Here is a 17,318-nt window from a genome sequence, read left to right as displayed (position 1 = left end):
AAAGGTTAGTTAACTTTAGAATTAATAACATTTTTTTCATTTTCTTGAAGTTAGTACATAGTAGTTAGATTTATACAAAATAATGTACATTTTGAAGTATATCTAAATGAAGTTTCTTGGATGCGGCCTTATTAGATTATAGATAACTTAATGTGGCATTCCAACATGAAAAGGTCCCCCCCCCTGGTCTACCCTTATTCTTAAACTGTGGCCCCTGGTTCTGGGCTCCCCCAACATCGGGAAAATGTTTCCTGCCTCTAACATGCCCAAACCCTTAATAATCCTATATGTGTTTCAATAAGATAACCTCTCATCCTTCTAAATTCCAGTGTATGCAAGCCCAGCCGCTCCATTCCATCAACATATCCATTTGATGATCAGCAAGAGATTTGCAGAAAGTGAAGTATTTTACGAGTCGTTACCATTCAGCCAGGTGGCGCGATATTCGGTCTTCATTGAGTAGCGCAGCCCCAGGTTGCGCAGAATGACCGGCTCGGTGCCAAGAAAGTCGTTCAGCGTTGCGGAGTACAACTCACCATCTGGTGGACAAGCACAGAACAGAGCTGATCACATATCACCGTCGAGATCACAGACTTCATCAGTGCTGACATGTTCATAAGCTATAGGCGTGTAGAATTAGGCCATTCGGCCCATCAAGTCGACTCTGCCATTCTATCATGGCCGATCATCTCTCCCTGTCAGCCCCATTAGTTTAGTTTAGTTTAGTTTAGAGATAAAGTGCGGAAACAGGCCCTTCGGCCCTCCGGGTTTGCCCCGACCAGCGATCCCCGCACATTAACACCATCCTACACCCACCAGGGTCAATGTTTACATTTACACAGCCATTTAACCTACAAACCTGCACGTCTTTGGAGTGTGGGAGGAAACCGAAGATCTCGGTGAAAACCCACACAGGTCACTGGGACAACGTACAAACTCCGTACAGACAGTCCCCTTAGTCGGGATCGAACCCGGGACTCTAGTGCTGCAAGGCAGCAACTCTACCGCTGCGCCACCGTGCCGCCCCATGAGGTAACTCACCATTTCCTCGACGGCAATTGGCATTGGGCAATAAATACTGGCCTTCCCTATGCTCCACTCTTGTTGTGTGTTCAATGTGTTGACTATTTAAGATGGGATTGCACAGTTTCAATGAGGAAACACCATTTTTTCGAAGCAATTAGCGACAGGCAATAAATACTGGCCTTTGTAACGGCACCCGTGGTCATTACGCTGATGCTGATGAAATCGCGGAGCGACGCTGGTTGATTTATTCCCGTCAGTGGGGCTTTGTGTACAGGGAAGATTTAGGAGGGGAGGGTGAGTCGGGAGTGGGGGGGGGGCGGTGGGAGGGAGGGTGTTAGGAAAGTGCAGCGATTGTTTGCACAGGTCAGCTTACAGCGGTAATGAAGTGGAACGGGAGCTGGCAGACTGGATAACTCCTACATAAACACTACCACACTGCCATTGCAAACTGTTCCCGCTTGCGAGTGTCAGCGGCCTCCTACTCGTCCGCCTCTTGATCCTCTCACAGTAAGGCAGGTGACAGCGACAAGCTGAGCTGGAACCTGAAGAAGGGTCTCCACCTGAATCGTCACCCCATTCCTTCTCTCCAGAGGTGCTGCCTGTCCCGCTGAGTTAATCCAGCATTCTCTAACCCCTGCCTTAGTCCTCGTTCTCCTCCACAGTCAGAGCCAGGCCACACGCAAATTGGAGGAACAGCACCTCATATTTGCCTTGGGCTGCTTACACCCCAGTGGTATGAACCTTGACTTATTTAATTTCAAGTAACCCTTGCATCCCCTCTCTCTCTCTCTGCCCCTCCCCCACCCTAATCTTCAGAGCTGCCAACACTGGGTGAGAGTTGAGAAATCTGCACCCAACCTACGACAATGTCTACGAAAAGCTACCACCTGGTCGACATCAAGCTACGACAAGCTACGTTGATCGGTGACACAATTCCTCGCCAGTGGGGACGTCCACCTACGACCACACCTACGACAACCTACATCCACCTACGACCACGCAGGTGAAAACCTATGACAACCGAAGTCAACTTACGTCCACCCGAGACAAGATACGACAAGCTTCGACCCTGTCGGCGACAACTGAAGACGTCAAATTCTGTGATCAGCGTGAGAATTGTGTGAAATGCGTGAGTCTCACGCTCATTGCGTGAGAGTTCGCAGCGCTACTAATCGTCCGACTAGTTTCACTGCCGTCCTGCTTAGTCTCACTGTTTGTATCCACTCATTATCACCGTTTCCACAGCCAACAATGGACCATTGTGGGCTCCACCGTTCCTTGGTCACCGTTGCTGGCTTTGATTTGTTCTTTACATACCTTTCATTCATTTGTTCTTTGAACCTTTTCATACCTTTAGTTTCCCTCTCCCCTGACTCTCAGTCTGAAGAAGGGTCTCGACCCAAAATGCCACCTATTCCTTCTCTCCAGAGATGCTGCCTGACCCGCTGAGTTACTCCAGCATTTTGTGTCTATCCCTGCCTTAGACACTCCCCTCGTACCTTGCCTCCTGTGCTAAGTCGCTGGGTTTCACGTTCATGCTCAATACAAAGATCGCCGTTATCTCTTGAAACTATTAATGACAGAAACATAGAAAATAGCTGCAGCAGTAGGCCATTCGGCCCTTCGAGCCAGCATCACATTCAAAATGATCATGGCTGATCATCCACAACCTGTTAGCGCCAAGAGCTATATCTAACTCTCTCTTGAATACATCCAATGAATTGGCCTCCACTGCCTTCTGTGGCAGAGAATTCCACAGATTCACAACTCTCTGGGTGAAAACGTTTTTCCTCATCTCCGTTCTATCTTCCAGTTTGTTCTATATCTCTCTATATATCACTGTCTATATCTCTCTTTTCCCTTTCAAGACATTTGGATGCTTTCCCGGGATAGGGAAAGGTTTAGAGGTAGTGGGCCATCTTGGACAAGCTGGGCTGAAGGGCCTGTTTCCGTGCTGTTTGACTCCCTGACCAAAGTCCCAGCAATTCTCTGCCTCGAATCACGGTGACCAACAGCATAGAAACTATCGCCCAGGGTCACTGCTGCCCCTTCCACCTTCCCCACCCCTTCAGAAGCCAATGGCATGAAAACAAGGGTCTCTGAAGGAGGGTCTCGACCCGAAACGTTCCTTGTCTCCAGGAGGTTCCGTCAGACCCGCTGAGTTACTCCAGCTTATTGTGTCTAATCTTCGGCACGAAAACAAAGGCAGATTGGAGGACAGGACCTCTGGACTGAATCACGCCATACCCCACAGGGTGATGCAATTAGCTTTCATGGAAATCAAAGCACCTCAATTGAGCTTGAAGAAAAACAAACAGGACACAGCAGAACCATTATTCTTATTTCGCACTCAAAAAGTTTCAGGTTTCAGAAGTTAATCAATCCAGTCCCGCATGTGGTCCCTTTTGTCATTTGCCAAGCCACAATATGTGTGTCTGTTGGGTACACAAAGGCACAGAAACTGGAACTTGTGTACGGGGAGGATGGTGGACGGCAGACAGGCACAAAATGCTGGAGTAACTCAGCGGGATGGGCAGCATCTCTGGAGAGAAGGAATGGGTGACGTTTCGGTTCGAGACCCTTCTTCAGGTCTGAAGCATCAGAATTAAAGGAGGTTCTTTTAGGAAGGAGATGAGGAGACATTTCTTCAGTCGGAGGGTGGTGAATCTGTGGAGTGAAGGGTCTGTTTCCACACTGTATGTCTAAAATTAAATCTAGAATCTAAAAGTAAAAAGTGGTCACCTATACATGTCCTTCAATGATGCTGCCTGACCCAGCGAGTTACTCCAGCAGCTTGTGTTTTCTTTTTGGTGAATTCTGGAGTGCAAGGGGACTGTTAGTTTGGGATGCAGGTACTCACCCACAATCAGGCCGGTGTGACCTTTGGCAGGGTCATAGGGACACTTTCCCTTCCCGCCATCCATGGCTGCCATGTCCAAAGTAAAATTCTGCACGTCCTAGAAGAAATGGTAAAATAAAGGTTTAGTGCAAGTTTAGGGAAGGGCCTCGACCTGAAACGCCACCCATTCCTTTTATCCAGAGACGCCGCCTGTCCCGCAGAGTTACTCCAGCATTTAGTGTCTATCTTTAGTATAAGTACAACAGGAAACACCTCAGTTGTTCCCCCACAATAAGCAGATTGTGTATTGAACAGTTACCGAGGGAATAACTGAAGCGCGGCACGGTGGCACAGCGGTTAGGTTGCTGGCTTACAGTGAATGCAGCGCCGGAGACTCGGGTTCGATCCCAGCCACGGGTGCTGTCTATACGGAGTTTGTCGGTTCTCCCTGTGACCCACGTGGGTTTTCTCCAAGATCCTTGGTTTCCTCCCACACTCCAAAGACGTGCAGGTTTATAGATTAATTTGCTTGGTATAAGTGTCAATTGCCCTCGTGTGTGTGTAGGATAGTATTAGTGTGCGGGGACTCGGTGGGCCAAAGGGCCTGTTTCTGCGCTGTATCTCTCTAAACTAAACTAAACTAAACATCTTGCTAAGAGTGGAGCAGTGGTGGAAGTTCATTGGGAATACTGTGTCCCACCTGGTCTCCTTACTGAAGAAGGTAGGAGCAGGGGAAGGCCACTCTGCCCCTTTAGCCCACCCTGTCATTCATCATGATCATGGCTGATCTATGCTGAACTCCGCTTCTGCATCAGTTATCCGTAACCAAAATCCCTCGATCTTTCAATGATTTACCTATATCCACCTTAAATACAGCGAATGATTCCTGCACCACCCTCGGGGGGGGCAGAGAATTCCGGAGATCCATTACCCTATACACACAGTTCAGTTTATTGTCACAGTGAAAAGCTTTTTTGTTCTGTGCTAACCAGTCAGCGGAAAGACTATATATGATTACAATCGAGCCATTTACAGTGTGTAGATGATACATGATAAGGGAAATGCTGCTGTAGGAGTATAGAGATTTAAAAGTGTGAAGCAAATGTAATATGTGATTGTAGACCTGCTTCTGTGGCTTCTACACGCAAATAGTCGTGTGCAGACGGGTTGGACGCCATCTTGGAATCACCGCTCGTGTTGGACGCCATCTTGGAATCACCGCGTGTTGGACGCCATCTTGGAATCACCGCGTGTTGGACGCCATCTTGGAATCACCGCGTGTTGGACGCCATCTTGGAATCACCGCGTGTTGGACGCCATCTTGGAATCACCACAGTTTAACTGACCGGTGTCATATTACGCGGCCATTGATTTGTTTATTTTATTTTGTTTAGTTTAGTGACACAGAGTGGAAACAGGCCTTTTGGCCCACTGCGTCCACGCCAGCCAGCGATCCCCCCGTACACCAGTCTTATCCTACACGCTAGGGACAATTTACAATTTTACCCAAGACCAATTAACCTACAAACCTGTACGTCTTTGGAGTGTTGGAGGAAACCGGAGCACCCGGAGAAAACCCACGAGGTCACGGGGAGAAGGTACAAACTCTGTACAGGCAGCATCGATAGTCAGGATCGAATCTGGGTCTCTGGCACGGGAAGGCAGAAACTCTACCGCTGCACCCCCCCCCCCCCCAAGTGAAAACATCCCAACATCTATCCTGTTTAAGAAGGAACTGCAGATGCTGGAAAATCGAAGGTAGACAAAAATGCTGGAGAAACTCAGCGGGTGCAGCAGCATCTATGGAGCGAAGGAAATAAGCAACGTTTTAGGTCTGAAGAAGGGTTTCAGCACAAAACGTTGCCAATTTCCTTCGCTCCATAGATGCTGCTGCACCCGCTGAGTTTCTCCAGCACTTTTGTCTACCAACATCTATCCTGTCAAGCCACCTTAGGATCTGGTACATTTGAATAAGATTCCCCCCATCATTCTCCAGGAAAGGATATACTCGTGATAGACGGAGCAAAGATTCCCAAGATGGAAAGCTCCTCCTTGTACGGGAAAGGCTAAGCTGAAGATAGACACAAAATGCTGGAGTAACTCAGCGGGACAGGCAGCATCTCTGGAGAGAAGGAATGGGTGGCGTTTCGGGCCCCGATTTAGAACGAGAAGTGATCTCATTGAAACATACAGCATTCTTACGAGGCTTAGCTTCGTTGATGCAGAGATAACATTTCCCCCTGACTGGGTGTCTGGAATCAAGGATTATAGTATTAACACAAGGAGTCACATATTCGGGACTGAGATGAGAAGTAACTCCTTTGGGCAGAGGGAGGTGAATCGTGGGAATTCTCTCTAGAGCGCTATATGCGCGGAGTCATCAAGTAGATTAGTTGTGTGATACAGCATGGAAACAGGCCCTTCGGCCCATCAACAACCGTCTGCATACTAGCGGGATTGACATATGATGGAAGGATGGGTTGACTGGGATAGTATTCACTGGAATTTTGAAGGATGAGGAGATATCGTATGGAAACATATACAATTCTTAAGGGATTGGACAGGCTAGATAGATGCAGGAAAAATGTTCCCAATGTTGGGGGAGTCCAGAACCAGGGGTCACACAGTTTAGGAATAAGGGGTAGGCTATTTAGGATTGAGATGAGGAAAAACGTTCTCACCCAGAGAGTTGTGAATCTGTGGAATTCATGATAAGTCTGCACACTTCAACAGTGCCAGGGATTCCACAGACAGTCTTAGAGACGATGGGAACAGCAAAGCTACTTGTGGAGTGTGTACGGCCATGGGGCAGAAAGCATCGAGCTGGCACGGGGCTACAGACAGCTCTGTGGAAACTGAGCCAGCACCACTATTGTATCATTGGAAGCAAGGAAGGAAGTGAGAATCCAGTGTTAGGAACGGCAAACTGGGCCTCAAACGTTACATTTAGATTTATTATTGTCCTGAGCCACGGTGGCGCAGCAGTAGAGTTGCTGCCTTACAGCGCCAGAGACCCGGGTTCAATCCAGACTACGGGTGCTGTCTGTACGGAGTTTGTGCGTTCTCCCTGTGACCACGTGGGTTTTCTCCGGGAGCTCCGGTTTCCTCCCACACTCCAAAGATAGGTTTATTGGCTTCGGTAAAATTGTAAATTGTCCTTCGTGTGTGAAATGTGCGGGGATCGCGGGCTCGGCGGGCCGACGGGCCTGTTTCTGTGCTGTATCGCTAATGTTTTATGTTTTGTGTAGGAAGGAACTGCAGACACTGGTTTAAACCGAAGATAGACACAAAAAGCTGGAGTAACTCAGCGGGACAGGCAGCATCTCAGGAGAGGCAGCATCTCGAGACGATTCGGGTCAAGACCCTTCTCTATATTTTCCTCAGTTCTCTGGTACGGACCACAAGCTGGTGAGGCGAATAATGGCCGGTGTCCCCACAATATCCAGTCTCCCGTTCTGCCCAGACTGGGGGAGGACAGGAAAGACGTTGGGCCAGAGGGAATGGGTGAAGGAACGGAGGGAGCAGAGGCGAGGTGCGGGAGGGGAACAAGTCTCGAAAACAACCAACTCGTGGACAGGTACGTAGACAGGACCAGTTTGGAGGGATGTGGACCAAACGCAGGCAGGTAGGACTAGTGTGGCATGGCCAGTGTGGGCAAGTTGGGCCAAAGGGCCTGTTTCCACGCTGTATCACTCTACGACTCTGCAAGAGGGGAGGAAGGGCATGGCTCTTTGTCATGGCGCGGCATTCATGAGGGTACTTACGATATACGTGCATCTGGGCTGGAAGGCGTAGGTGCCACAGGTGTACAGGTGAGTGCTGTTGAAGCTCTGCAGGAAGCGGATGTAATTGAAGCAATCAGTCTGGAAGTGGAGAGAAAGCAAGACGGCTCATTCCTCGATCAGTAATAAAAGGGAACTGCAGATGCCGAAGATGGACACAAAATGCTGGAGTAACTCAGCGGGACAGGCAGTATCTCTGGAGAGAGGACAGAAGGGGAAGGGTCCCAACACCTGTACACAGAGACGCTGCCTGACCCGCTCAGTTGCTCCAGCACTTTGCGTCTTATCTTCGGCTTGAGTTTACATTGTGTGTAGCAGCATATGAGTTGAGTTGTTCAAGAAGGAACTGCAGATGCTGGAAAATCGAAGGTAGACAAAATTGCTGGAGAAACTCAGCGGTTACGGCAGCATCTATGGAGCGAAGGAAATAGGCAACGTTTCGGGACGAAACGTTGCCTATTTCCTTCGCTCCATAGATGCTGCCTCACCCGCTGAGTTTCTCCAACATTTTTGTCTACCCCCAGATATTCTTTGTGCTTTAGTCTGAAGGAGGGTCTCGACCCGAAACGTCACCCATTCCTTCTCTCCAGAGATGCTGCCTGTCCCGCTGAGTTACCCCAGCATTTTGTTTCGGTTTGATCCTGGCTACGGGTGCTGTCTGTACGGAGTCCGTACGGTCTCCCCGTGACCTTGCGTGGCTCCATAGATGAGTTGAGTTGAGTTTCCTTTATTGCCATTCAAAATTTTAGTTTGAATGAAACTGCGTACCTTGCAGTCGTAACAGAACACACAATGAACACAGTTTAACATCCATCACAGTGAATCTCCAGGCACCTCCTCACTGTGACGGAAGGCAAAAGGTATTTTGTGGGTGAGGGAGGGGATTAGAAAACAAGGGCTACGAGTTTAATCAGCACCGACTGTCCAGCGCTATGCAAACGAGGACTAACTACAGAACGCTGGTGGTTTAACGAAGCATAGAAACATAGAATATAGGTGCAGGAGTAGGCCATTCGGCCCTTTTCAGTCAGCACCGCCATTCAATATGATCATGGCCGATCATCCAAAATCTTCACCCCCTTTCCTGCTTTCTCCCCATATCCCTTGATTCCATTAGCCCTTAGAGCTAAATCTGAAAGGGCCTGTCCCACGATGCGAGTTCACCTAAGAGCTCTCCCGAGTTTTATAAAAATCAAACTCGTGGTACTTCAACACGAGTATTTGTTTACTCTTGGAAATTTTTCACACTGTTGAAAAAACTTCACGGGTTTCCGCGTTTCCAGAGTACCTGCCGTTAGCGTTACGAGCCGCTACGAGCTCCGACGTACCCGTTAGGTACATTCTACGTGCTTACCACGAGTTTAAACTCGGGAGAGCTCTTGGGTAAACTTGCATCGTGGAACAGGGCCTTTAAATCTCTCTGTCTGGAGGAAGACGGAGCAGGTGGGGTCCGATCCTCACCACAGTGTGAGCCCCCCCCCCCCTCCTTTCTCATGGGAAATGGCCGGCGTGCCTCTGAGCTTGGCAGGCCGCCGGCAGAGGAGGTGAACGCAGGGAGACATCACCGAGTCACGGTGCAGGCTGCAACACTGTGCTCCAGTGCTGAGAGACCACAGGGGCCACCCCACCCTCACCCTCACGGAAACATCACAACTTGGTTCGGGAACTGCTCTGCCCAGGACAAGAAGGCTCTGCAGAGAGTAGTGCGCTCTGCCGAACGCACTATGGGAACGACACTTGCCCCCCTGCAGGAACTATACATCAGGAGGTGCAACTCCAGAGCCAACAAGATCATGGAGGACCCCTTCCACCCCAGCAATGGACTGTTCCAGCTGCTAAGGTCAGGCAAACGCCTCCGTTGCCATGCTGTGAAAACGGAGCGGATGAGAAGGAGTTTCTTTCCAGAGGCCATTAGGACTGTAAACTCCTATCTCACCAGGGACTAACTTTACTGTAACAATTTACTGTGTGGTGTCTTTTTAAAATTGCTGTTTTTTTCTTTTTTTTCCCTCCCACAAATAAATAATATGTGATTCTGTTCCATTCTGTTTTGTAGTTTTTTTTTTGCACAAAGACCGCGAGCATTGCCACTTTTTCATTTCACTGCACATCTTTATATCAACGGGTCGATGGTTGAAAGGGTCAAGAGCTTCAAATTCCTGGGCGTGCACATCTCTGAAGATCTTTCCTGGTCCGAGAACACTAATGCAATCATCAAAAAAGCACATCAGCGCCTCTACTTCCTGAGAAGATTACGGAGAGTCGGATTGTCAAGGAAGACTCTCTCTAACTTCTACAGGTGCACAGTCGAGAGCATGCTGACCGGTTGCATCGTGGCTTGGTTCGGCAATTTGAGCGCCCTGGAAAGGAAAAGACTACAAAAAGTAGTAAACACTGCCCAGTCCATCATCGGCTCTGACCTTCCTTCCATCGAGGGGATCTATCGCAGTCGCTGCCTCAAAAAGGCTGGCAGTATCATGAAAGACCCACACCATCCTGGCCACACACTCATCTCCCTGCTACCTTCAGGTAGAAGGTACAAGAGCCTGAAGACTGCAACAACCAGGTTCAGGAATAGTTACTTCCCCTCAGCCATCAGGCTATTAAACCTGGCTCGGACAAAACTCTGATTATTACCAACCACTTTCTGTTATTTGCACTATCAGTTTATTTATTCATGTGTGTATATATTTATATCATGGTATATGGACACATTTATCTGTTTTGTAGTAAATGCCTACTATTTTCTGTGTGCTTAAGCAAAGCAAGAATTTCATTGTCCTATACAGGGACACATGACAATAAACTAACTTGAACTTGAACTTGATCTCGTATGTGTATGTGACGAATAAACTTGACTTGACTTGACGTTGTGTTTTAATCCGTTTACTGCACGCCCTGTACTCTGGAAACAAACCGCCCACAATACCATCGCACATCGGACGAGACACTAACCTGGTTGTTCTTCCCCTTCTGGACACAATCCTTTTTTTTCTCCGTCGGGGCGCTCCATACAATCTGTTCCAAAAGAAAAGAGTAGACGCCACAATTAAAGTGACCCCCATAGATATACTCTTTAAGAAGGAACTGCAGATGCTGGAAAATCGAAGGTACACAAAAATGCTGGAGAAACTCAGCGGGTGAGGCAGCATCTATGGAGCGAAGGAAATAGGCAACGTTTCGGGACGAAACGTTGCCTATTTCCTTCGCTCCATAGATGCTGCCTCACCCGCTGAGTTTCTCCAGCATTTTTGTCTACCCCCAGATATTCTTTTTGCTTTAGTCTGAAGGAGGGTCTCGACCCTAAACGTCGCCCATTCCTTCTCTCCAGAGATGCTGCCTGTCCCGCTGAGTTACCCCAGCATTTTGTTTCGGTTTGATCCCGGCTACAGGCGCTGTCTGTACGGAGTCCGTACGGTCTTCCCGTGACCTTGCGTGGGTTTTTCTCCGGGTGCTCCGGTTTCCTCCCACACTCCAAAGACGTACAGGTTTGTAGGTTAATTGGCTTCGGTAAAACTGTGAATTGTCCTAGTGTGTGCAGGATCGCGTTGGTGTACTGTGCTGGAGGAACTCAGCAGGTCAGGCAGAGAGAATGGATAGTGGACATTTCGGATCGGGACTGAAGAAAGATCCCAACCCGAAACAGTCTCTAAACGAACCTAAACTAACCTGGGCATTGTCCTCAAATGCGAGCCAACATCATAAAAAATTATACTACACTAAGCCAGATATTCATATCGCAACCTGAGAGGGAGAGAGAGAGCAGCGGAACTGAAGATAGATTTAGTTGTCATTTAACACCATTGATCTTCCTGTTTGACATCCGCTGCATTGACGACAGCACAGTATCTCACTCACTCTCCACAGCAGGCAAACATACAAGGTGACAAATGAACCATCTCTGGGTCAGTCCAAAGTTGAACACTGCTAGTCTATACATCTAAACTGGAATAAAAAAACCCCGCTAGCATATCGTGTCATGCTAACATTGCGGTGAATGAGAGAGATGAAAGTTTTTAGTAATGAAGGAGGAGGCCATTCGGCCCACTGTTTTTGTACTGGCTCCCATCAAATCACATCTACACTAAACTACACTGAACAACATTTTAAATTACACATTAAACTACACTGAACTAGATATCAGGTACTCTGGAAGGGCTGTTATAAGGTCATAGGAATAGAATTAGGGCATTCGGCCTATCAAATGTACTCCGCCATTCAATCATGGCTGATCGATCTCTCCCACGTCGACTTTTGGACGTGATAGATATGGAGTGAACAGAGGTCTAACTCTCCCTCCTACCCCAATTCTCCTGCCTTCTCCCCATAACCTCTGACACCCGTACTAATCAAGAATCTATCCATCTCTGCCTTAAAAATATCCACTGACTTGGCCTCCACGGCCGTCTGTGGCAGAGAATTCCACCCTCTGACTAATGAAATTTCTCCTCACCTCCTTCCTAAAAGAACATCCTTTAATTCTGAGGCTATGACCGCTAGTCCTTGACTCTCCCACTAGTGGAAACATCCTCTCCACATCCACTCCACATCCACATCCAAGCCTTTCACTATTCTGTACCTTTCAATGTCTGTACTCCCCCCCCCTCATTCTTCTAAACTCCAGCAGGTACAGGCCCAGTGCCGACAAACGCTCATCATAGGTTAACCCACTCATCTCTTGAGAACTCACCCAGCTGCGATTATCGCTGGCACGAGTTGTCGGCTTGTACTCGCTAGAATTTAGAAGATTGAGGGGGGATCTTATAGAAACATACAAAATTCTTAAGGGGTTGGACAGGCTAGATGCAGGAAGATTATTCCCGATGTTGGGGAAGTCCAGAACTAGGGGTCACAGCTTAAGGATAAGAGGGAAGTCTTTTAGGACCGAGATGAGAAAAACATTTTTCACACAGAGAGTGGTGAATCTGTGGAATTCTCTGCCACAGAAGGTAGTTGAGGCCACAGTTCATTGGCTATATTTAAGAGGGAGTTAGATGTGGCCCTTGTGGCTAAAGGGATCAGGGGGTATGGAGAGAAGGCAGGGATGGGATACTGAGTTGGATGATCAGCCATGATCATATTGAATGGCAGTGCAGGCTCGAAGGGCCGAATGGCCTACTCCTGCACCTATTTTCTATGTCTATGTCTATGTTAGTTTAACCCACGCGTTCCTGGGATTATGTTATTTTGCCACGGGTGACATCAGGTTTATTTTTCCAGTGGAGTCATAGACACTGATAGTGGGACAAGGAGCTGTAGGTCCCCCCCCCCCCACATCTCCCTCCCCTCCCCCCCCCCACACACACCCAACCAGACATTAATGGTGTAACTAGGACAGGCTCTGGTGCTTCCAGGCTTCCAGTCGCTCACCGCTTCTTTCACCTCCACCGTGACATCCTCCATCCAGAGAGCGAAGATGGCCTCTCGAGCCCCGACATACAGCACCTCTGCATCCTCGTCCAAGTGCAGGCTGGTGTAGTTGAAGACCCGGGGCTTTGAGAAACGCCTCGCTTCCCTCAGCACTGCAAGAAACATATCAAATTATAAAAGGACTGGACAAGCTAGATGCAGGAAAAATGTTCCCAATGTGGGGCGAGTCTAGAACCAGGGGCCACAGTCTCAGAATAAAGGGGAGGTCATTTAAGACTGAGGTGAGAAAAAAACTTTTTCACCCAGTGAGTTGTGAATTTATGGAATTCCCTGCCACAGAGGGCAGTGGAGGCCAAGTCACTGGATGGATTTAAGAGAGAGTTAGATAGAGCTCTAGGGGCTAGTGGAGTCAAGGGATATGGGGAGATGGTAGGCACGGGTTATTGATAGGGGACGATCAGCCATGATCACAATGAATGGCGGTGCTGGCTCGAAGGGCCGAATGGCCTCCTCCTGCACCTATTGTCTATGTTTCTATGTAGGAGAAGGGAGTCACGTCTATTTAACACAACATGTAAAGCACTCATAAGTCTGCAAGCACTGAAGCCCTGCAGATGGGGAGAGGCAAATCCCTCCCCCCCCCCCCCCGACTCCCCCCCCTCCCCCAATTCTGGTAGATCTTCGGAAGGAACTGCAGACGCTGGTTTATACCAAAGATAGACACAAAATGCTGGAGTAACTCCTCAGTGGGTCAGGCAGCATCTCTAGAGAAAAACGGGTGATGCTTTGGTCGGACTGAAAGTAGAGGGAGAGGCAAGCCAGGACAAATAGGGTGGGCAACTGATGACCTCAATGAAGTGCCAGTGCCATGTCTAAACTAAAGTAAACTAAAAGAACATCATCTCTGCACCAGTATGGCATCTTCACCAGTAGGAACCTTTGCCCAGGATGTGGAACAATATCCCCGACGACTTTAGCGTGAATGGAAGGTTACATGCGTGGGCCAGGAGAAGCCCTGTGTTTTGATGGGTTAGTTGGTGTAAATAAGGATGTTCAGAATGTCAACAAGCACAAGGGAAACAATGGGACTGCTTCCCAGAATTGACTGGAGAGACGGAACAACAGACTGGGAGCTGGCGTTTGCTAATCTCATTCTCCCGGCCTCAACTGGAAGCAGCCAGGCTGGGCTTGCAAGGTTCCCACCCACACACACACGCACCGCTGTACGGAGTTTGTACCAAAGATCTCGGGAAAAACCCACGCAAGTTACGAGGAGTTTTTAGGAAGGAACTGCAGATGCTGGAAAATCGAAGGTAGACAAAAGTGCTGGAGAAACAGGCAATGTTTCCGGCCGAAACCCTTCTTCAGACTGAGGAGAACCATCAAACTCCATACAGACAGCGCCCGTAGTCGGGATCGAACCCGGGTCTCCGGCGCTGCATTCACTGTAAGGCAGCAACTCTACCGCTGCGCCACCGTGGCCGAACAACTGCCTGCGTTGCACTTGGAACTTTACTATGCTCTTGCACTAAGTTGAGCTTTTTATTTATTACACTTCATTTTTTCTGTCTTGTTCCTTATATATTTCCTATTGAGAACCGCCTTCGCAACCCTGTGGGAAGGAACTGCAGACGCTGGTTTAAACCGAAGAGGGACACAAAATGCTGGAGGAACTCAGCGGGACAGTCGGCAGCATCTCTGGAGAGAAGGAATGGGTGTTAAAACATAATTGTAGAGCAGGAGGAATCACAGAGGGTTAAAACGTGGTCGCAGAAGAAGAGTCTCGACCCGATACATCGCCCATTCCTTCTCCCCAGAGATGCTGCCTGTCCCGCTGAGTTACTCCAGTATTTTGTGTCTATCTGTCGTCTTTGCAAACCTGTTGTGCGACGGCAGATAAGAACATCATCGTTCCAGTTTGGGACATATACGACAACCAAACACAATGTTATGAAAAGGAACTGCATTTACTGGTTTATACACAAAAGGCTGGAGTAACCCAGCGGGTCAGGCAGCATCTCTGGAGAAAGATAATATTTTCGTGACATTTCGTGTCCACAGATGCTGCCAGACCTGCTGAGTTACTCCAGCATTTTGAGTCCTTCTTTGACAATAAAACACTTGACTATATCTCATCAAACTGGAAATTAAATCCCGCCTAGTGTCCTACACACAGGTTCAAACTGATGTGCTGTGTAGCTGAGATATTTGCAGTTACAGATATCGCCGCATCTCTGGGTTTTGGAATAGTTCCTGTTCTCTGAAACCACGTTACTGGAAGGAAAATGCAGACAAACCAGTTGCTGTTGGCTTCAGAAACACACGCGGGCAATCCCCACATTGACATGAAGGCAACGTTACGTTAAGGCCACATCTGTGGTGACTGACGGCACGGCAGCTGAGGTGGCAACAGGGCCGGGTTACTAGGCTGGGAGTCACTCCCACTTAGCAATTATTCTCAACATAATCCATCGGCCAGATCCCTATCTGTACGTCACTTCTGAGAATCACTTGTTTAGAAAGATGAAAGACTCGCAGCGCCGGAGACCCGGGTTCGTTCCTGACCACGGGTGCCTGTCTGTACGTTCTCCCCGTGACCCGCGTGGGTTTTCTCCGGGTGCTCCGGTTTCCTCCCACACTCCAAAGACGTACAGGTTTGTAGGTTAATTGGCTTGGTATTAATGTAAAATTGTCCCTGGTGTGTAGGAGTGTTAAGGGCCTGTCCCACCGTACGAGGTAATTCAAGAGTTCCCCCGAGTTTCCCCTGATTCGAACTCGGAGAATTACGGTAATGGCCGCTCGTAGGTACTCGGGGCCCTCGTGGACATTTTTCAGCATGTTGAGAAATCTTCACGAGCTTACCGCGTTTCCCGAGTACCTGCCGTTAGCGTTACGAGCCGCTAAGAGACGTCCCGAGCTCTGACGTACCCGCAACGTACATTCTACGTACTTACCAGGAGTTTGGGGTTTTTTTAAACTCGGGAGAGCTCTTGGGTAAACTTATATAGTGGGACAGACCCTTTAGTGTGAGTGGATCGCTGGTCTGTGCAGACTCGGTGGGCCGAAGGTGCAGACTCGGTAGGCCGAAGGGCCTGTGTCCGCGCTGTATCTCTAAAACTAAAAAGAAAACTAAAACTAAAACATGCTCAAATCTTGCCCCTGCACTGCTTTCAAGGCTGAAGCTACTCCAACATCTGCAGAGAGGCAGGCCGGGAGATAGAACGGAAGAGCTGTAACACAGCGGGCCACCTCAAGATGCAGGGGGCGTTTTGATTCTGACTTTTCATCGCTGCCTGTGGATCTAATGAAAGCTTGGCATCAAGCGGATCATTGACTGAGCAGCTGCTGACAAAAGCACTGCTGGAGCAACAACCAAGGCTTCAGCTCACAGCTGGCCGCTTCATGTAGATGTACTGGATGCAAGAAATCCAATACAACTCCTGGAGGCAACTCCAGTAACAATGAGGTCACAACTGATCCCCCAGTCCGCCCAATGCCTTGGTGTCCAAACATCTGATCGCAGCCTCGAACACAATGTCTGTCCAGCCACATCGCAATGGGGGAAAGAATTCTGAACATAACCCAAGGAATTCCACATCTGAGTCTCAAATGCTGGCCCCTTATTCCCAAGGGCTCTGCTCTAGGTTTGAGGGAACTGTGACAATGCCAAAGAGCTTGGTCCAACATGTTAAGTCCACTCTTCACAGAACGATCTCTTCCCTGCCTGTCCCGCCCATGTATATTGTTCTCTCTTGCACCCGTCCAATGGGCTGCATGGTGGCGCAGCGGTAGAGTTGCTGCCTTAAGCCCCTGTCCCACTTTCACCACCTAATTGCCGACCTCTGCCGAGTTTGCCCTCGACTCATACTCGCAGCATGGTCGCCACGAGATCGTAGGAGGTCTTCCTAACTCTTCCTCGTGCTCGTGAGTGGTCTCTGCGTACTCGTGGCCTCAAGTAGGTCGCGGCGTTTTTTCCAGCCTGATAAAAAATGTTCAGGAGTAAAAAAAAGTTGGCATGGAAAAAATTGATACTTTTTACTCGTAGGTAGGTCGTGATGGCAGTAACACTCGTAGCTAGTCGTGGTTGGTCTTTGGTGTGGAAGACTGAGGTCGAGGGGGGTCTTAGGAGGTCGTAGACATAGTCGTAGGAGGTCGTTTACTTCGGTGAGTCAACACGACCTTGACATTTTTTTGAGATTTTTTTCATCTCGACCTAAACTCGTGGATTAGGTGGTCCAAGTGGGATGGGCCCTTCACTGCACCAGGGACCCAGGCCAGGCATGCAAGGGTTACTTGAATTG

At 48.8% G+C, this 17,318-nt stretch overlaps 1 protein-coding gene across 2 annotated transcripts in view; it reads right to left on the bottom strand.

The window, feature by feature from the left end:
• sema4c (semaphorin 4C) overlaps positions 1-17,318 on the bottom strand; it is a 78,498-nt gene that overhangs the window by 20,528 nt on the left and 40,652 nt on the right. For both annotated transcript variants that reach the window (XM_033013864.1, XM_033013865.1), the window contains exons 3-7: positions 13,018-13,169; positions 10,603-10,665; positions 7,630-7,728; positions 3,887-3,983; positions 423-539 (exon numbers count right to left, since the gene is read on the bottom strand). In XM_033013864.1, coding sequence (XP_032869755.1) covers positions 423-539; positions 3,887-3,983; positions 7,630-7,728; positions 10,603-10,665; positions 13,018-13,169 — 528 coding nt within the window. The remainder of the gene's footprint in view (positions 1-422; positions 540-3,886; positions 3,984-7,629; positions 7,729-10,602; positions 10,666-13,017; positions 13,170-17,318) is intronic.

The sequence above is a fragment of the Amblyraja radiata genome, chromosome 39 (genome assembly GCF_010909765.2).
Source record: "Amblyraja radiata isolate CabotCenter1 chromosome 39, sAmbRad1.1.pri, whole genome shotgun sequence".
Taxonomy (NCBI): domain Eukaryota; kingdom Metazoa; phylum Chordata; class Chondrichthyes; order Rajiformes; family Rajidae; genus Amblyraja; species Amblyraja radiata.
Note: the sequence above shows the minus strand (reverse complement) of the source record. Positions and strands in the feature narration are given on the sequence as shown.